General features: G+C 46.6%; 1 protein-coding gene across 3 annotated transcripts in view; it reads left to right on the top strand.

The window, feature by feature from the left end:
* B3GALNT2 (beta-1,3-N-acetylgalactosaminyltransferase 2) overlaps nt 1-21,919 on the top strand; it is a 71,611-nt gene that overhangs the window by 27,833 nt on the left and 21,859 nt on the right. For all 3 annotated transcript variants that reach the window (XM_078785739.1, XM_068129777.2, XM_078785745.1), the window contains exon 7: nt 14,062-14,172. In XM_078785739.1, the coding sequence (XP_078641865.1) occupies nt 14,062-14,172 (111 nt within the window). The remainder of the gene's footprint in view (nt 1-14,061; nt 14,173-21,919) is intronic.

Genomic DNA, 21,919 nt, shown 5'->3' with positions numbered 1-21,919 from the left:
TTGACACCATCGATCACACCATCCTCCTCACCCGACTTGAAACCACCTTTAACATTACCGGCACTGCCCTCTCTTGGATTAAATCATACCTCTCTGACAGACGTCAGTTCATCTCCATCAATAACTGCAAATCCCCCACTGCTCCCCTCCCCCAAGGTGTCCCCCAAGGTTCAGTTCTTGGCCCCCTCCTCTTTATCCTTTACCTGTCCCCCCTCGGTCACTTAATCCGCCGTCATGGTCTCCAATTCCACTGCTTCGCCGATGACATCCAGCTTTTCATCTCCACCAAGTCCATCTCCACCGCCACCCACTCTATCCTGACAAACTGCATCACTGAAATAAAATCCTGGCTTCAAATCAACTTCCTCAAACTTAACTGTGATAAATCTGAAATAATCATCATTGGCCCAAAAACGCTCACCAAGTCCACCCATAACTTTGCCCTCAACATCGACGGTTTCCCAGTGTCCACCTCCCCTCACATCCGGAATCTTGGCATCATCTTTGACCAAACCCTCTCCTTCGACAAATACACTAAACAGATCACAAAGACAGCCTTCTTCCACCTGAAAAACATCGCCCGTCTCCGTCCATCCCTCTCCTCTGTGGCTGCAGAAACCCTCATCCACGCCTTCATCACTTCCCGTCTGGACTACTGCAATAGCCTCCTTTATGGTTCACCCTCAACAATCACCAATAAACTCCAATACATTCAGAACTCCGCTGCCCGTCTACTCACCCATTCCCGGACCCGTGACCACATCACCCCCGTCCTTTACAAGCTTCACTGGCTCCCCATCTCCCAGAGAATCCAGTACAAAATCCTCCTCTTGACCTACAAAGCCCTCCATAACCTGGCCCCATCCTACCTGGCTGACCTCCTCTCCAGACACACTCCCACCCGCAACCTCCGCTCTGCTGGTACCAACCTCCTGACCCCCCCCCATCCGGACCAAATTTAGATCCTGGGGGGACAGGGCCTTCTCCATCGCTGCTCCCACCCTCTGGAACTCGCTACCTCACACCATCAGAGACTCCTCCTCACTCACCACATTCAAAACATCACTCAAGACCCACCTGTTCAACACTGCATTCAACATTTAACCCACAGCATCTAACCCCTGACTATCTCCTCTCCTTCTCCCTCCTTTGTGCTTTGAATATTTCCCTATTGATTCTTCTTTTTTTGCAATTGTCTTTATGTTTTGCTATGCGTTATGTTTTGCACTCTGTCAAAGCGTCTTTGGGCTTCCTGAAAAGCGCTATATAAAATAAATGCATTATTATTATTATTATTATTATGTCTCCTTTGCATTTGGTCTCCTGCACACACATTTCTAAACTCCTTCTCTGCATCATCTCCACCACCTCGACCCCTCTTCTCCCATTGAGCCCACATTGTAACTACCTAGCTGGACCTTGCTTCTGAACCACTGCCCATCTGACAGAGCTAGTCAGAGGTCATCTGACAGAGGTCATCAATCAGCAGTGCAGCAGCCCGAGCTGATCTGCTGAACTTATTACATTAGCCTGCTCGGCCCATCTTGTGTGCAAACACACACCACTTTCGACGCTCGCCCCCCCCCCCCCCTTTTCTCATTTTCACCCTCAACACTTGACTCCTGTCCCCCACCCACCTCACTTCTCCCTCACCAGACTCACTCCTCCCTCACCCAACCCACTCCTCCCTCACCCGACTCACTTCTACCTTACCAAAGTAAAAAAATTCAAAGTAAGCACAGTAAATGCTTTTCACACTCAATTACCGCCACTCAGTTTGACCCTCGACTCCCTCGTGCAATCTTCCTCGTCTCCCGCATGCAATCCTCCTCCTCTCGCTTGCACAATCTTCCTTGTTCAGAATCTCTGCTAAGCCTAACACTCTCGATCTATCGGTTCCCTGCCATGCAGGCCAACCTACGAAGTAGAGCCGAGTCCACAGGCCCAAGGGCAAAACGCAGGCCGATGTGCCGAACCACTCCACTGCACTGCGAGCCGAGTCCACAAGCACAAAGATTCAACTCGGCCCAATCCGTCAAATCGAGCTGATTCCACCAATGTCCTCCCTCACTTTATCATTATTTGTTTCAATAATTTGAATTCCACATTCATTACCAGCGATTCACCAGTGATGATAAGGCAAGCTTGAAGTGAGACGTGACTCAATATCATAGTCGGTTTGAAGGGCAAATGGAGCAAGTGCATTGTTGTTGAGGAACACTGAATTGAAAAAGAAAAAGGTCATCCATTGTATTTTTCTCTAAATTGATTCCCTTTATGGTGGACCATAATGTCAGAGAAAGAACTGTTGTGATATTTATGTGATAATCATATATATTTATATGTGTGTATGTATATAGGCTAACCCCCACTTTTAGCGGGGAAAAATGGCCTTAAAAAACGATCATTCATTCAATGTGTGTATGTATATATATATATATATATATATATATATATATATATATATATATATATATATATATATATATATATGTATGTATGTATGTATGTATGTATGTATGTATGTATGTATGTATATATATATATATATATATATATATATATATATATATATATATATAGATATATATATATATATATATATATACAGTAATACCCCGGCCTACGTCATTAATTGGTTCCATAAGCCATGACGTAACTCGGTTTTTGACGTAAACCGGGCGTAATGCCTTTTATCTCTTTCACGAGCCTCGATCTTGTATCCCCCCCCCCCAAAAAAAACGCCTTAAAAATGCCTCAAAATGAAGACAAACACCGTAAAACTAGAGTAAATAACTCGCGAAAGTATATAACTATCGCTAAACCTTAAAGAACACTACAAACACATTTTAGTCATATTTTTTAATGAGTAATGAACACAATTAATAAATGAATTTGTAAAGAATAATAAATAAAATTAATAAGATTATGTTATTCACCTTAAACATGGCGTCTCTTCTGAACACAAACACACATTTTAGCAGTCTTAATCGGCGGTGTAGCGGTTACCGCGGGATGTACATAATCGCCTTGCACCGGCCAGAACACGGCCAGACGCGCCTCTCCCGGGCATGCCCGGACTCACTGTTCCCGGGCACGCCCGAACCTCCCGGGCACGCCCGGTCTCGTCTTTCCCGGGCATGCCCGCTCTCGCCTTTCCAGGGCTCGCCCAGAGCGTCCGGGCATGCCCGCTATCGCCTTTCCAGGGCTCGCCCAGAGCGTCCGGGCATGCCCGCTATCGCCTTTCCAGGGCACGCCCAGAGCGTCCGGGCATGCCCGCTATCGCCTTTCCAGGGCTCGCCCAGAGCGTCCGGGCATGCCCGCTATCGCCTTTCCAGTGCTCGCCCAGAGCGCCCGGGCACGCCCAGCCTCGACTTGCCAGGCCGCAGCCAAACACGCCCGGGCAGGTCCAGACTCGCCTTTCCAAGGCTCGCCCTTGATACCCGGGCATGCCCGTATAGCTTTTGCCGGGCAAACTTCCCGACATAAATGTGTATATATATTGTTGCCCGAAAAACGGGCTTGTCAGAATACCTGAGCTGTTTTGTTTCAATAAAGCAACTCGGACGAATTCCGTCTTTGGTCGCGTCAATTCTTTCGACTCACGTTGGAGCGCAGTTCCTTACATGTTATTCACCTTAAACATGGCGTCTCTTCTGAACACAAACACACATTTTAGCAGTCTTAATCGGCGGCGCTTTTTCAGTGACGTATGCGAGAATACGTTCCCTATCATGAATGATGGTCGATACCGTCGACCGTGGCAGCCCTAAGGCATAGACCTTATCGCGAATCGGTAAATATCAACAGAGGGCGCTCCACCGCAAAGCATGATGGGATCGAAAAGGGGGCAAACATAAACACGAACCTAGAAGAGGAAGCGTCTGTCTACGATCGACGCTGTGTTTACGGAAAGGAAGATGGCTAATGTGAAAGAAATACAGCGTTTTTTGGCATTAAAATCCAGCAATTTAAAGAAATATTTGAGGGAAAGGGGGGTTCCCATTGGAGAAGAGAAACAACCTGCTTATGCAAGAACAGTTCCTGAATGTTGAAACCTCGATCGGCCATACAAATATCGCCGGACTGGAACTTGTCTACAATGTTCGTCATCTTTACAAATTTTTTTGTCCGACGTGTTTCCTCCTGTAGGTTTGGAAATGTATGAAATTGTTCCGCTATGTGTAATACCAACAAGGCACTTGAGAGTAGGTCTTGACTTATATTGTCTGTACACTTGCGAACAAAACTTGGGAGATGGTGCTTTGTCCTAATCCAAAGCGAAATGCGAGGTCCTCCTCGCGAAGATTAAGCCGAAGCTTCATGAGTGTCATGAGTAGTTGATCCTCTAAAGATTGAGATCGCTTAACTCCGAGTTTTGTAGTGTTGTTTATTTGCCAGGTCTTGTCTTCCATTGATAATTTCCCCTTATAATAATGAAGGTTCTGTGCATGAGGGGATACTTCTGCTAATAACCACTTAAACAGGTCATAACTAGGTAAACCTGTATAAAGTTTCACAAGTTCATCACAGTTTGCTATGTCCGAAACAGTAAGCTTCTTGTTACATACTGCAATGGCGGCTTTCAGTTTTGCGACGGTGTCCTTGGCTTGCAAATACTGGCTCATGAGCTGATCACAGTTCACAGTTAATTTGTCACAGTAAAAAAGTCCTAAAAGTAGTTTAAAGTGGTAACGATCACGTAGTGTGTCAATGTAAACAAGTAGTCTGTCAAAGTGATAGCGACCGCCGGCGGCGCTATTGCCCCTTTCCGATCCCATGACGCATTGCGGTTCCGATTCACGATAAGGTCTATGCGCTGTCACCGACACTTTTTCACCTTTTTCATACCTTTCAATCAGATTTAACTTCTCTTCCATCGTAACCACATTACGCTTGGAAACACTAGCATTATCCTTCTTAGGACCCATGGCTAACACAGACACAGTAAAGGAATACTATACGTCGCCTCTGTTTTGAATGAGAACCAGCAGTTGCGCGTACGTACAGTATACTGTACGTACATTTTAATATGTTTTTAATGTGCTTTTTATTGTATTTTAAATTGTTTTTTAGCTTCTTTTATTGTTAATTTATGTACTATTTTATTTATTTTAAATATATTTTTAAGGAAATTTTTTTTTTCACGTCCATAGGAGTGACGTAACGTCGCACATAATGACGTTCGCTGAACTGAAATTTACTCTAGAAGAGTGGCGTAAAGTCGGATTTGTATATATATATATATTGTTGCGGATCTCAACATCGGCCTTTCCCCTTGGGGGGGGGGGGGGGGGGGAGGGTTAATCCCCTTGTCTTTTTGCTAGCCGACGTGATCCGGGGCTATGACGTTCTTTCCGGTCAGCGCTGAATAGGGTGGGAGGCCGAATTATTCCTATTACCTAATTACCAGCGCCTCCCAGGAAGCAAGGAAATAACCCCGCCCGAACCACGGTTTTAGGTGGAAACGCCGAGCGATAGCGAGCCGAGATCCGAGCTGTTAACAGGAACTAACCAGATTTGAGCGGTGCCGAATCGTGCCACGCTTACCCAATGGAGGAAAAGACTGATACGGTCGAATTAGGAAGAAACAAGGAAGAAGAATTGGTTTATTAATAATTTGTACAGGAAGGAAGAGAAGTACACACAGTGAAGCCTTAAACAGTCTTATACTTATCCCAAGACAAACAGGCCCGCTCACACAGACACACTCACACGGGGATGTAGAAGGTTGGGTTGATGGTCCGGGGATGATGGTCCAGGCAGCTCACTCCGGTCCCCGACTCGTACCATGGTGTAGATGGTCAAGCGGCAGCGGCCAGGAACTCGCCTCGTGTCGTTTGCGCGGAGCGGACAATTACAGGGCAGAACGCGGGCGAAGGGTAGGCTGGCTTGGCGGTTACACTCGCGGGGCTGCGTACGTCATAATCGACAGCTCGAACGCGCTTCTTCATGCGTTTTCTCCTCACGAGTCCTTTTTATGCACAGTCACGTTGCATAAACCCTTTGGTAACAAGCATGATTCCTTCAGTCCTCTTGATAAAGCGCATAAGTCCTCCAGCCCTCAAGTCCTCTATAATCCTTCTGGCCAGTCCTCTCAAAGGGCTTTGTGCGCGCGGTTATATAGCGCCGCCCAGCGAACCCTCTGGAATTTGCCAGCCACGCTCTTACCACGCCCCTCACGCCATTCCACCCGAGCCCTGGTTGGTTGTTGGCTCTTACTGGCTCCGCCTTTGACGTGCTGCTCGACGTGGCCACACCGCGACCTCGCGCTCCTCCCCCTTTCCAGGCCTACCTCGTGGCATTTGGCTGGTTTTGAGTGAAAACCCAAGGGCAGCGAACGCTGCTGGCAAAGGAGGTGCATTAGCCAAATCAGGGCACGGGATGGATGCTGCCGATTTGGAGGGTGGGCCACAAAATGAACGGGACCTAAGCTTATTCATTTCTTTACACAACGCAGGTATCATTAATGGGAATGGCCTTATTCTCACATATACTATGACATAACTAAAGTTCTAAGGTGGCCTACGTGTTGCATGTGGTCTAACTATGGGGGCAAACCTTTAACCGTTATTAATCAATATATACATTCCCAGAACCGCAACACTGCACCCCTCCTTCGGCAGGCTCGTCCCCGAGCCGAACCCACACACCAGTGAGCCCGACCGGTTCTGATGCAAGGGTCAGGACTACCTTTTAATTAGTGTGACACTTAGGTGTAGTTTCCCTCTACATTTAACCTAACACCCTGAGTGCGACAATTTTAAACACTAGATATGTCCCACCTACTGCGTTGTGTACTAACTAACAGACTCACGCCCACAATTAACCGAATTACGGAAAGAATTCGCAAACTATACATAAAGCCGGTGGGGAGCATGTTATTTACAAGACTACTAATTATTTACAATACTAGAACCCAGGACCTGTTCTTTTGTGGGAAAAAGAAATTTTGAAAAGGAGAAACACAGAATTGAGAATGCACTGCACCAATACACCATACACCATAATAAATCAGAAATGCACAAAAATGCACCATCACCAAAATGCACAATCACATTTCAAAGTTGCACAATCATCACATTTCAAAATAATTAATGATGTCTTGTGCTTGCTGCTGGGCTGTTGTATCTTGGCTGCGTCTTCCTCTTCGGTGTGCCGTAATAAACTTGGAGATCTTCTTTTCCTGGCACACCGGAATAATAAAAAGTGCACAAACCGTGTCCGCTTTTTATTTATTTATTGGCCAGCAGGGCCAACTTAGGTAGTCCGACTGCATGGCATCGAGGCCACTTAAAAACAGTGGTCCGCAGGAGCAAGATAACGCTTGCAGCGATTGTCTGCTCAAGCAAAGGTGCCAGGCCACAGAACGTGTGGTCCATGAGGTGTACCGGTGCAGGCAACATGTAGCAGGGTGCAGCGCAAAGGTGCAGCCGCACAGGTCAGGGTACCTGCACACTCCCCTCAACAAAAGATAATGGGTCCATGGGTGGGGAGGAAAGACAAAGCAGAGGTTATCGGGGGCAAGGGCGCAAGGGTACACGTAATCACAAGGTAATGCAACATGAGGGGCGCGGGAGGGCGAGCGGAGAAAGCTCGTCCCTAGCCGTTCGTCACCCCCCATGTCAACCTACTCTACCCTTGCCCTTCCCCGTATTTACACTTTACAAATTCCGTCTCTACCGTCTTATCTCCCATATCTCCCCCTAAACCAAATTCGTTTCCAATCCCTCCCAAGAAGGAAGGGATGGAATAAACACAATGTCTCACCCACGTCATGATGCATCTTTCATTCCAAATATTTGCAAGACCCGGTGTGGAGTTCCGTCAACTTGGTGAGTGGATGCGGATGGTGCGAAGAGATTTCATCCTAACTATCCTTCTAATAACATTAACTCTTTACACTACCCGGGGTCTTGCCCTGCCAATCCAATTGGCCTCTTTACACTATGTGGTTCTAAAACCAATTCCCATTGACCATCCTGTGGTGCTCTTCCAATTTGGGGTCTCACTCCCCCCATTTTTCCTACTGTGCCCTCGCACAATTTCGGGGCTGGGTCGTGTGGCTCTACCAGCAGGTCCTACTTACCTGCGCACCTCCGCCACTGAAGTCGCCACCCGAGCTTGCCTAGCTCCTCACAACTACCCTAAACTGGGGAAGGCCCTCCTGGCTCTCACCCCTCTGATGCCCTCTCTGGCATTGGGCTACCCGGGTCCTCTCTTAGGATCCTCGGGCCCCACTGAACACTACACAACTGGCTCCCAGAGCCTACCTGCGGCATCACCTGGCCGACAGACTACCAGTGGCGGAGTGCCCATTTAACCATACTCACTAATTAAGCCCACACGCCCAGCCATTCCACTCACTCATGCACCCCTCAAAGCAACAACTTGCTACTCCCTGCACCACAGATGTCAATATCCAACAATATACCTACTCCCTCTACCTAACTTTAAACTACCCTCCCCGGGTACTCGTGAAGGGGTCCATCTTCCCCCATCCACTCCTTCGCACCATGCACTCCACACCACTCATTCCACACACCATTTACTCCACACCATTTATTCCACACAACTCAGTATTCTAACTTGCACGCCATGCAAGTCAATCACTCAACACACTTACACACATCCTCAATACTCCACTCATACACTTTCTCCGGTCAGCCCAGACCATTGCCTCATTTCACCAAGTTCATTCCCACGGTGGTTCCCATTCAATTCCTTATTTAAAGCTCATCACAAAGACTCTCAAGCTCAAGCTCATACACACAGCATCATCTGACTAGCTATTTCCCTCTAAAACTCGTGCTCCCCGTCTTCCCTTATACTAAGCACTTCCTCGTCATTAATATACACCTAATCTGACTACGTCCCCACTACTTGTACAATGTCTCTACTTAAATCTTGTCCCTTCTGTCATTTCTCTAATCCCTAACAATAACCTAGCCCACCCTGGCTAGTTCTCACTGCCAAACCCCATAATCTGAAGCTCATGTGCCCCAATGTAATGTGAGGTGAATGGTAAAGCTACCATTCGACATCACTACTGCCATTACCAATCGTCCACTACTCTTGAGCCTCGTCGGGTGGGAATACATTCTCGCAGCTCGGCTTCGCAAAGCCGAGCAATGCATGCGGGTGGTCAGTCTCCTGTTGGTTGGGTCCGTCCGGCATTTTCGATTCTGGGGAGGAGGCATACTTGGTCCAAGGTTCCAGGCGCCATCTCGGCGCGGTGCCTTCCGGTCTCCGGCGCGATGACCCAACCTCCCCCGGTCGGAGCACCACGCCCGCCAGGGGGCGAAGGTCCGACCTCGCCTTCCTCCCCCGGAATCGTGCCGTTTGCCGCTTTTGCCACGGCACCGACCATACAGGGTGGGGCCCGGCCCGAATCGTGCACGGCGCTCCTTGCGAGACTGGCGCGGCAACGATCCCCACAGCACACAAAGCGCACCACGCCCCGAGAGCTCGCGTCGGCTATCCGTCGCCCTAAACGCTGCCCCGGTCTGCGTCGATGCTTGAGCCGCATTCGCACACCACGCGACTCTTTCCATACTTATACATCCCACACACTCCCTTAATTCTGCCACCGCACGGTCTCGTGCACACTCTTCCGTTCCACACTCAGGTACACACCACTCAGGCACACTCACGCTGCTCACACACTCCATTAGTACACATCCTCGTGCACACCCTGGCGCTCTCATACCACTTACGCACTCTGTTACACACTCTGTAACACCCACGGGTGTGCACTACTGCACACACCCAATCATCACCGCACACCCTCACGCACATTCTTGCGCACACTCCTCCGTTACATACTCCGTAACACTCACGCGTGTGCACTCTATTGCACACCAATCACACGCTCTGGTGTGCACCCCTGCACACTCTCTCCAACACGCTCTGGTGTGCATCCTCGCACACTCTCTTCATCCATCTCACACTCTGTGTCACACTCACTCTCACTCTCAGTTTCATACTCTGTTTCAACACACTCTTCCCACACACACTCCGTTGTGCACTCACTCTCACTCTCAGTTTAATACTCGCACTCCGGCGCCGTTTGCACACGCGCGCCATTCACTTTCACACAGCGCACCACGGACCTTCCACAAGCGCCCGGGTGACGTCGGGATCCCAAGCGCGCGAAAAATCCTTTCACGCCAAACACTTTCGCGCCAAACCTCTTCGCGCCATACACAATCCTGCTTACCTTCGGGACCCTTTTCCACAGCAGCGCCTGCAAATTCTCATTGGGGTTAGGCAGCACGACATCACAATCCGAATGCAGACTTTGAGTACATTCCATTTCTTTCTTCAATTCATGTACTAACTCTGCCGTCTCCTCAACCCCACTTTCCACTATAATTTCTTTTTAGCCGCGTCGCAGACGCTGGTCATAGAGTGCCCTCTGCTGTTGTTGTTGTTGTTCTTCTTGTTCTTCTTCTTGTTCTTGCAGAGAAGACAAAACCTCAAAGCTCCACCCATTCTGGGAACCATAGCTCCACCCATTTTGGGAGAGGCTTCATATAAACAAATATCCACCATTTTATTAACTCGCATAGCTTTGAGGCCTGTTTTGTAGGCCCGTGGTGTCTTCCTCTCTCACACAGTTTTATTTCAAATCAAATTTGATATATCATTTCATTTTTCACAGTCGCTAACATAGTTTTAGACTCGGTTGAAAAAAAACGGGAAGAAAATCCGATGAAAGTTGCCCTTTATAGAACAAAATGAATTCTCAAAGGCCTGTAACTTCAAGTCCATTGAGATATTTTTTTTTTAAATCGCGGCATGGTCAGTCATACACCGCCCGAAATAACAGACGGGAAAATGCCGAGATATATTAAAAATTCGTGCATTTGATGACAATCGTCACGATGAAATATTTAATTTATACGTCGTCGCAATAATGTGGAGAGAGGAGCATAGCTTCGTTCACGTGTCGCCACATACGGGAAATTGCCGAGATTTTTTTTTTTTAATCGCTGCATGGTCAGTCATACACCGCCTGAAATAACAGACGGGAAAATGCCGAGATATATTAAAAATTCGTCGCCACACACGGGAAATTGCCGAGATATATTTTCACTTTGCACAAAAATAACATCAAGTAATCGAATCAATAGGAATGTCCTGTGCCTATAACATCGACGTTATAGGCACAGCTGCATCTAGGCATTGTGTAACATCGAAGCGGCTTTTGTTTTAATTAAAACTTTTTGTACTTGTTCTTTATTAAGCTTGACGACTGCTGGTGCACATAAAATAAAAATTTTTAATTCGGCGGCCGTCGGCTTTTCCACACCCCGTGTCGCGATTTCTACCCCGGTCCACCTGGCTGTGCTTGGCTCAACCTCGCTTTCCCCATGTTCCTCAAGTCGCGCTACCCCGTCGCGTACCAATGCGACCTTCCCGCCTGACCTGCGCTCTATTTCTTTCCCCATCTCTTTCATTTGGCCTCCTATTCTGTTACCACACCCTTTTCACCCGTCTTTCATCCCTTTCATTTGATTCTCTTGGGTGCCCATCCTGTTTGCCAACCCCACTAATCCCTCGTTCATTTCTCCCATTTGGCCACCCACGTCCTTCAATTGGCCCCCCATTTCCTTCATCTGGCCCCCCATTTCCTTCATTTGCCCCCCCATTTTGCTTTCTAATCCCCCAATTTGATTTCCCAATCGCTCTCCCATTTTGTTCTCCAAATTATTTAACCCTTCTTTCATTTGGCCACCCATTTCCTTCATTTGGTTATTTAGTTCTTCCTTGGCTTCACCCGACCTGACCATAAAGGTCCTCATTTGCGCCATAAAGAGGTTCATGTCCATTGGCACCGCGGGCTCGGCTACCGTGGCCATGTGCGCGGTGCCGCCATTTTCCTCGCCTGCCACCCCTACTGCTGCACCCTCCTCAATGCTCTCCTCCATTTCTCCCAGTTCTTCCCGGGGGTCCTGGGTTATTCCTAATTCCTCTACCTCCTCATCTTCTACCCCCACCGGCATCCGACCGTCTTGACTAGCCATGGCACGAATTTAATTTGGATGTTAATAAAATTTCGGCCGCTCGTAATTTGGAGTGCGTTAGGCGCACTTCGGGTCCAATCCGACTTCCCTGACACCAAATGTTGTGCCCAATATGCAAATTTGGTGTCCAAAATGTTGTCTAAAAAATTTAGTCCCAGGTTCCAAATCCCCACTCCTCACTACCAAATGTTGCGGATCTCAACATTGGCCTTTCCCCTTACCAAGGGGGGGTTAATCCCCTTGTCTTTTTGCTAGCCGACGTGATCCGGGGCTATGACGTTCCTTCCGGTCAACGCTGAATAGGGTGGTAGGCCGAATTATTCCTATTACCTAATTACCAGTGCCTCCCAGGAAGCAAGGAAATAACCCCGCCCGAACCACGGTTTTAGGTGGAAACGCTGAGCGATAGCGAGCTGTGATCCGAGCTGTTAACAGGAACTAACCCGATTTGAGCGGTGCCGAATCGTGCCACACTTACCCAATGGAGGAAAAGACTGATACGGTCGAATTAGGAAGAAACAAGGAAGAAGAATTGGTTTATTAATAATTTGTACAGGAAGGAAGAGAAGTACACACAGTGAAGCCTTAAACAGTCTTATACTTATCCCAAAACAAATGGGCCCGCACACACAGACACACTCACACGGGGATGTAGAAGGTTGGGTTGATGGTCCGGGGATGATGGCGTCCGGGCAGCTCACTCCGGTCCCCTACTCGTACCGTGGTGTAGATGGTCAAGCGGCAGCGGCCAGGAACTCGCCTCGTGTCATTTGCGCGGAGCGGACAATTACAGGGCGGAACGCGGGCGAAGGGTAGGCTGGCTTGGCGGTTACACTCGCGGGGCTGCGTACGTAATAATCGACAGCTCGAACGCGCTTCTTCATGCGTTTTCTCCTCATGAGTCCTTTTTATGCACAGTCACGTCGCATAAACCCTTTGGTAGCAAGCGCGATTCCTTCAGTCCTCTTGATAAAGCGCATAAGTCCTCCAGCCCTCAAGTCCTCTATAATCCTTCTGGCCAGTCCTCTCGAAGGGCTTTGTGCGCGCGGTTATATAGCGCCGCCCAACGAACCCTCTGGAATTTGCCAGCCACGCTCCTACCACGCCCCTCACGCCATTCCACCCGAGCCCTGGTTGGTTGTTGGCTCTTACCGGTTCCGCCTTTGACGTGCTGCTCAACGTGGCCACACCCCGACCTCGCGCTCCTCCCCCTTTCCAGGCCTACCTCGTGGCATTTGGCTGGTTTTGAGTGAAAACCCAAGGGCAGCGAACGCTGCTGGCAAAGGAGGTGCATTAGCCAAATCATGGCACAGGATGGATGCTGCCCGACGAGGTCGATTTGGAGGGTGGGCCGCAAAATGAACGGGACCTAAGCTTATTTATTTCTTTACACAACGCAGGTATCATTAATGGGAATGGCCCTATTCTCACATATACTATGACATAACTAAAGTTCTAAGGTGGCCTACGTGTTGCATGTGGACTAACTATGGGGGCAAACCTTTAACCTTTATGAATCAATATGTACATTCCCAGAACCGCAACAATATATATATATATATATATGAATATATATATATATACATACACATATATATGTAGTAGTTTTAAAAGTGACAAACATTGACTAATCAATGGATTTCTCATTTTATTTTGGTTAATTTCTTCAACATTGGTTAATTCATAGTCCTATGAGTGAAGTTTTAGTTCTTTTATTTTTAATCTTTTCAGTGATGCCATTTTAATAGCAAGGACTATTGTTTAAGGTGATTTTGTGTGGATCCTCATTTAAATAAATAAATGTAAAAAATTTTAATCTGTGAATACACTTTTTTATCCAGTTTTTAAATAATTATTTTATTTACATATTTACACTTTTTATCACTTCCCATTGGCATGTCTATAGTTATTCAATGAGTATTCCGTTGGATTGCATTGCAGCATATTTCCAGTTTTCCCTGAAGTCGTATTGGGATGCAATCTCTTGCATTATCATCATTAACCCTTCCCACCATATTCCTTTGACTTGCAGGGATTTGAAGGCTCAGTGGTATGGGAAGGGTTGGGACCTACAGACATCGTAATCACCGATGCACGACGGCTTGTGTTCAGTGATGGTGGTGGAGCTATCCGATTCTCTTTGGTGAGCTTTGCGTCCACTCTCTCATAATGATCTGCAGTGTTTTATCCGGGTGGAAAACTGTCAAGATTTGGGGACTGCTGAGAACAACTGTTTTTACCAAGCACACACAAAGTGAAAAGCATGGTTAAGCAATTAGTTAATGTCCATCCATCTGTCTGTCTGATCAATTTTCGACAATTTTGCTGTTTTTACCGTATTTTGATTTGAATTCGTCCTGAACGCACATCCGCAGCGAGGAGTGACATAATAGTCTGGCAGTCAAACAAAATAGATAATCATTCCAAACAGGAAACGTACTGTTTTTAAGGATGCTATGATGGACACAAACAACAGGCACAAATGACGAACGTAACATGTTCGATAGGACGTCAGTAAACCCCGGAATTTATTTATTTTATATATGCCTTTAGACCTCTTTAAACCATTATTTAAATTGAAATATATACTTGAAAACTGTAGAATACAAATCACCTTCGTAATACTTCCAAGAACAATGCTATATATCAATATATAGCATGAGAGGGTGTGTATGTGTTTCGGAATTAAAAAGCGGCCGACAACATGGCTATATACCATACTGATTGACGCTGTGCTTGTTGGTGATCAATAAAGCCTCCATGTCCTAAATTGCGACTCAACATCGTCTTATTACTGTGTCCAAGGGCGGTTGGTGTCTAAGACTGCTTCAGCAGAGCTAAACGTCAGGATTAAAAAAAACCAATCTTTAAAATAATTATCTTATTAAAATTGATGTACATTGAGGGCAAGGGTGTGTGTGTGGCAAGGGTGCTCAGAAGGCGTGAATGGTGTTGGTGTCCTATTTTCTGAGGAGTTTGTAGACAGTGTGGTGAGTCTGACTGGAGTGAGTGATAGGTTGATGATGGTGAAAATGATGATTGGAAAGCTCTTGGTGAACGTCATCTCGGGATATGCTCCGCAGGTTGGTCGGAGCGATGAAGAGAAGGACAGGTTCTGGTGTGCAATAGAGAAGCTGATGGAAAACGTGAAAGATGAGGAAGTTGTTGTGGTAGGAGGAGGAGACCTAAATGGACATGTGGGAAGGGGTATGGACGGTTTTGAGGGAGTTCATGGGGGTTATGGATATGGTGTGAGAAATGGAGAAGGTGAAAGGATTTTGGAGTTTGCTGATGGAGCTGATTTGTTGATTTGTAATACTCAATTCCAGAAAGAGGATAATAAGCTTGTTACATACACGTCAGGTGGGTCGACGACAACCGTTGAATACCTGCTGGTGCGGAGGCGAGATAGGTGGCACCTCCGGGACACAAAGGTGATCCCGGGGGAGGAGGCTGTTTCACAGCACCAATTGGTTGTCTGCGACATAAGGGTGAAAGGTGCGAGGAGAGCTCGGCGGGTGAAGTACCAACCGAGAATGAAGGTGTGGAGGTTGAAAGAGGTGACAGTGAGGGGGGCATTAAAAGAGAGGCTGAGTATGGAAGAGGATGATGTGGTTGATAGTAAGGGAAACATATGAAAATCTGTTAACTAAATTGTTACCAAAAAATTTCTTCACCAATATGTTTGTAAAGGTGTGTAATAACATGTGTTAAAATGTTGAAGGTCAACTCCCGTGGGAAACCCAGAAAAAAAGCTGTTGAATTTGGGTACCGAAAAATTGTTTTCGAGAATTTTTTTTTTTTTAAATCGGCCCTTAAGTAACTTATGAGGGGTCAAATAAGGGTTTTTCATGATTCTGAGTTGATTGTTAACATTTATATTTCACCACAGACACTCCTTTGTGGAAAAATAATTTCTAAATATATCTCATTTTCTACTTTGCAGGACATGGAGTCTAGCAATATGGATGAAGACATTACTCCACCTGTGCTCAATTGCTTCATCTGTGCACGCTCGGATACACCAGCTGAAAGGCTCATACAGGCAACTCCAAAGGGATACTCAACTTTATTGAAAGAAGCAGAAACTGTCGAAAATGTTACTGTTGTGGAACGTATGAAGGAGGCTCAAAAGGAAGGAAAACTGAGGTACCACCAGAAGTGTAAAAATGATCTGTACAACAACTTTGTTGCAACCACCAAGAAGTCAGCTCAAGCATCAAAGGCAGAGAAAGAGTCATCAAAGTTGAAGAGAAGACGCACTACTTGTGAGTTCAGTTCATCAACTGGCTGCAGTTCTAGAAGATCACAGTCAGTTGACCTCCTGTATAAGGATGTATGCATTCTTTGCAACCAACCAGCCCAGCTCTACAAAAATAATCCAGCACAAGCTAGAAAGAAATACAGAGTGCCAGATAATTTGACTGCAGATGCACTGAAGGCAAGCTTGCTGAAGACAGCACGGAGTCGCGGGGATGACTGGGGCACTGAAGTCACTGGACGCCTGGAAGGGATCAACGACTTGGTAGCAGAAGAAACACTGTACCATTTGCGATGCAAACTTATGTTTGCGAGAGGTGACAGTTTGTCTAAGACTGATGAGGAAGGAAAAAGGAAGAGAGGACAGAGGAGTATTGATGAGGAGCGAGAGGCAGTTTTTATTGAATTCTGCGAATGGTTAGACTCAGAATTAGAGCATGGGGTAATGAACATGGACCAAGTCCATGAAAAGCTGCAGGAGTTTGATCAGTCACCAGAGAAGAGCCTTTCTTATTCAAAGCATTGGCTAAAGATAAAACTTCTAGAGAAATACGAAGACACCTTGTATTTCACAACACAGGAAAGAAGGGCAGATGTACTCTGTCTCAAAGATGGCACCGACAATATTCTGCGAGAGCATCATGCTAATCTTGACCATGGAGATGAGAAGACTCAGATCATAAAGACGGCACTCAAGTTCATATCCAATGATATTGCCTTGATTGATTTAGGTCCAAAGTCATACCCCACCACACACAGTATGAGTGACATCGATAGTCAGCTGACACTTGTTCCTGCAAGCCTTCAGATGTTCTTGAGACCGATTGTCAAGACAGACGAAAGAGTTGCCGTTTGGGGGCAGAATTGTATTAAGGCCTGTCGACCTCGGTCTGGAGTATTGCCACACCAAATGGGGCTTGCCATACAACTTGATCATAGATTTGGGTCAAAATGGATGCTCAACAAGTTCCACCGGCTGGGATACACTGAGTCTTACACGGAGACACAAAACTACAAATACTGCTTCCTTAATAGTAGGAGTGGAGATGATGTTCCAGATACTTCTGGCACTCTTGACACCATTGTGGAGGAAACCGATGAACAGATCAATGATGAGGTTGCGGTTGATGCTGCGCTTGAGGATCAATCAGTGATGACAGCCAAAGTGCCAGCCAGTGAAAGTGAATTGTCAAGTAATGATCAGGTGGTCTTTATGGAGGTTGGGGAAATAAACAATGCAGTCACTCAGTTTGTTGGAGACAATATAGATTTAAACATTGTCTCTATTCACGGAAACACTCCCTTTCACTCAATGGGTTGGATCGAAGTCACCTCTCCGGCACCACCTTTGCCAGATCCACAGACAACAGCAGCTTTCCCCCGGGTGAAGTTGAAGGCACTCGACAAAGCTAAGATCCTGAGAGGAACTGAAGTAAAGATTATTCCATTTACGAACAGGAAACAGATAGGAACGAACGCGATCATGTTTCTCCCCCTCGCTGAGCTTTCCTCCTCCCTGGCTCATGATCAGCCACTCCTCACTCCAGGTGACACACTCTGGGCAGCGGGGTGGGTGATCAAAGCCAACGATCCTGAGTTCCCACACTCCAACTGGAATGGCTGGATGAAGAGAATCCATGCTAATGATGCAAAGCAGAGCACACAGATCGAGTTCCTCCCAGTTATTGAAGGAGACCCTAATGACCTCAACACCATCTTCACCACTCTGAAAGAGTGCATACGGCGCGCTGGGGTCGCTGTAGTGACCTTTGATCTTCCGATTTGGCTGAAGGCTGTGAATTTAATAAAGCAGGCAAATCTACCCGTCATTCCAAGGTTGGGTGGTTTTCACCTGCTGAAGTCTTATCTTGGATCAATGGGTAACATCATGGAAGATTCTGGACTACTAGATGTGATCCAGTTGATCTATCCTGGAAGTACGACAGCCAACCACATCATGGATGGAGGATGTTTTGACAAGGCAATCCGTGTTCACCTCCTCATCGATGCAGCCATCTATCAACACATCATGAAACTTGCCTTCACTGAGGAGGAGCGTGGTGACATGAAGACCTTCATGGAGAAGGTGGCTGATGGGAAGATGGGAGCCAGACACTCAGACCCAGTAGTGCCAGTGTTTGAGCAAAGGTTTGAAGAAACCTTCAAACGACTCGCAAAAGGAGGAAGAACACCTGCACTCTGGGTGGAGTACCACCACATGGTAGATGTGATCAAGGTCTTTATCAGAACCGAGCGACTTGCAGACCACAATGGGCATCTGTCCTGCATTGTTACCAAGATGCTTCACATCTTTGCCGCTGCAGGCCATCATCAGTATGCCAAGGGCGCACGGCTGTACTGTCAACTCATGAAGGAACTAGAAACTTTGCCTGCTTACAAAGGCCTGCCTTCTACAGAGCATGTCTCTGAACCCCAGTGACTATGGATGGACAATAGGTGTGCATGGGTATGAGCCAGTTCCAACACTGGACCCCACGGCTCCTGAGGAGCTATTGCAGTTCACGAGCTGTAATTGTCATGGAGATTGCAGCAACCGGTGATGCAGCTGCAAGAAGAATGGGGTCACGTGCATCTCGGCCTGTGGAGTCTGTAATGGCATTACATGCAGAAACTGCAGTCATGATGTTGTTGAGTCTGAAGAAGACATAGACAATGACTGTTGAAACTTCTGACATTGTGAATGAGAAATAACTCTTGAGTATTATATATGTATGTGAAATAAAAGCTACTTTGTGTGTAAATGTAAAAGTGAAAATATAAATGTTAACAATCAACTCAGAATCATGAAAAACCCTTATTTGACCCCTCATAAGTTACTTAAGGGCCGATTAAAAAAAAAAAAAAAATTCTCGAAAATAATTTTTCGGTACCCGAATTCAACAGCTTTTTTTCTGGGTTTCCCACGGGAGTTGAACTTCAACATTTTAACACATGTTATTACACACCTTTACAAACATATTGGTGAATAAATATTTTGGTAACAATTTAGTTAACAGATTTGTGAAATATCTCATAAAATGCCCTTACTATGAGCTTGAAAGTGTTTGGATGTCAATGAAAGATAGTCTGTTGGGAGCCTTTGGTGAGGTATGTGGATGGACAAAAGGATCACTGAGGCACTCGGAAACATGGTGGTGGGATGATGAAGTTGGAAAGAGGATTGACCAGAAGAGGAAGAAGTTCAAAGAGTGGCAGAAGGCGAAGGGTATGGGGGCAGAAAAGGCAGAGCATAAAAGTTATAAGGCAGCCAAGAAGGCTGCAAAGAAAGAGGTAGCAAAGGCGCAGGAGGCATGGAGGAAAATGTTCGGAGCACGTTTGGATTTGGAAGAGGGTCAGAGAGCGGTATTCAGGATTGCAAAGCAGATAGCGAAAGAGAGGTGTGATGTGATGGGGGTGAGTTGCTTGAAGGATGAAGTGGGACAAATCGTTGTGGACCCAGATGGAATTAAAGGAAGATGGAAGAGATATATGGAAATACTGTTGAATACAGAGAATGAATGGGATGGCAACATAGAGGGTAACCCAGTTTTAGGACTGGCAGAGAAGATAACCGAGAAGGAAGTTGAGGAAGCGATAAAAGCAATACACAACACACAACAACATGCATTTTAAGGCCATGTTCCCTGCTAGAGCGGGGGTTAGCCTTGCGGTCCCCATGACAATCTTCTCCATTTTGCCCTATTTTCTGCATCTCTCCTTGTTAACCCCCTTGCCCGCATTTCTTCTTCCACCATCTTTAGCCAAGTCTTTCTCGGTCTTCCCCGTCCTCTACTTCCTTCTACATTAACTTCCATCACTCTTCTCAACCAGTCACTTTCATCCTTCCTCAATACATGACCAAACCATCTCAACCTGTTCCTCTTCACAGCATCAATCACAGGCAATATTCCCATCATCTTTCGCAATTCATCATTTGTCTTCCTCTCTCTCAACGATACTCCGCACATCCACCGAACCATTTGCATTTCCACCCTTTCCAGCCTTCGTTGCTCCTCTACGTTCATTACCCATGTCTCGCTCCCATAAATCATAACACTTCTCACACATGCAGCATACACCTTTCCCTTCAGCTTCAGCGACACTCTCCTCCTCATCAGCACGCCACTCAGTTCCCGAAACTTCTTCCATGCACATCTCACTCGAGCAACCGTTGCCGAGTCTGATCCACCTTCTCCATTCAGCATGTCTCCGAGGTAGCAAAATGTTTTCACACCTTCCAGCTTCACGCCGTCTCCAAGATCCAACTCAACATTTCCTCCATCTGCAGCTCCCTCTGTGCACACCTTACATTTGAATGTAGCTGCCACACTGGTTAATGACCCTCTCAGACCACTACATTTTTGATGAACCCACTCAGCACACATTGTACATTGAATGGAGTTCACTCCGACACCCTTCCTGCACACAGCACACGGCCACTTCCCAGTTCTTTCCACCTCACCACATGCTTTACCACTTGCCATCACCTTTGTCTTTCCGATATTCACCTTCAGACCTTTTGTCTCCATACATTCCTTCCACTTGTTCATCTTTTCCTTCAGTCCATCCATACTTTCCGCAATCAACACCAGATCATCTGCATACAACAACTCCCACGGTAAACCCTCCTTTACGGTCTGAGCCAGAACCTCCATCACAGCTACAAATAGTAGTGGACTTAGTACCGACCCCTGATGCACTCCCACCTTCACCTCAAACTCACCACTGTTCCCGTCCTTCGTCCTTACAGCTGTGCGTGCTCTTTTGTACATTGCCATCACGACTCTGATCAACCATTCCTCCACTCCTAACTTCCTCAATGCCCATGTCAATACTTTGCGTGGAACCCTATCGAATGCTTTCTCCAGATCAACAAACCCAAAAAACAACTTCTTCCTCTTATCCATGTACTTCTCCTGCAACTGCCTCACAATGAAAAGCGCATCTGTCGTTCCTCTTCCTGGCATAAATACAAACTGCATTTCGTCGATCTTCACTTTCTTCCTTATCCTCCTCTCCAACACCCTTTCCAATACCTTCATTCCATGCTCCAATAACTTTATCGCTCGGTACGAGCCACACTCCAGAGGGTCACCTTTCCCCTTGTATAGAGGGACGAGGGTACTCAGTTCCCAATCCACTGGAATGCGGCCTTCTTTCACCACCAGATTACAGATCTCTGTCATTCTCTTCACACCCCAACTTCCTGCTGCCTTCAACATATCTCCCACAACTCCCGTCGGCCCTCCCGCTTTTCCACTCTTCATTGCTTTTATCGCTTCCTCAACTTCCTTCTCAGTTATCTTCTCTGCCGGTCCTAAAACTGGGTTACTCTCTATGTTGCCATCCCATTCATTCTCTGTATTCAACAGCATTTCCATATATCTTTTCCATCTTCCTTTAATTCCATCTGGGTCGACAACGATTTGTCCCACTTCATCCTTCAAGCAACTCACCCCCATCACATCACACCTCTCTTTCGCTATCTGCTTTGCAATCTTGAATACTGCTTTCTGACCCTCTTCCGAATCCAAGCGTTCTCCGAACATTTTCCTACATGCCTCCTGCGCCTTTGCTACCTCTTTCTTTGCAGCCTTCCTGGCTGCCTTATAACTTTCATGCTCTGCTGT

The sequence above is a fragment of the Myxine glutinosa genome, chromosome 1 (genome assembly GCF_964187855.1).
Source record: "Myxine glutinosa chromosome 1, kmMyxGlut1.1, whole genome shotgun sequence".
In the NCBI taxonomy this organism is placed as follows: domain Eukaryota; kingdom Metazoa; phylum Chordata; class Myxini; order Myxiniformes; family Myxinidae; genus Myxine; species Myxine glutinosa.
The sequence above is the reverse complement of the archived record's forward strand: the minus strand, read 5'-3'. Positions and strand labels throughout refer to the sequence as shown.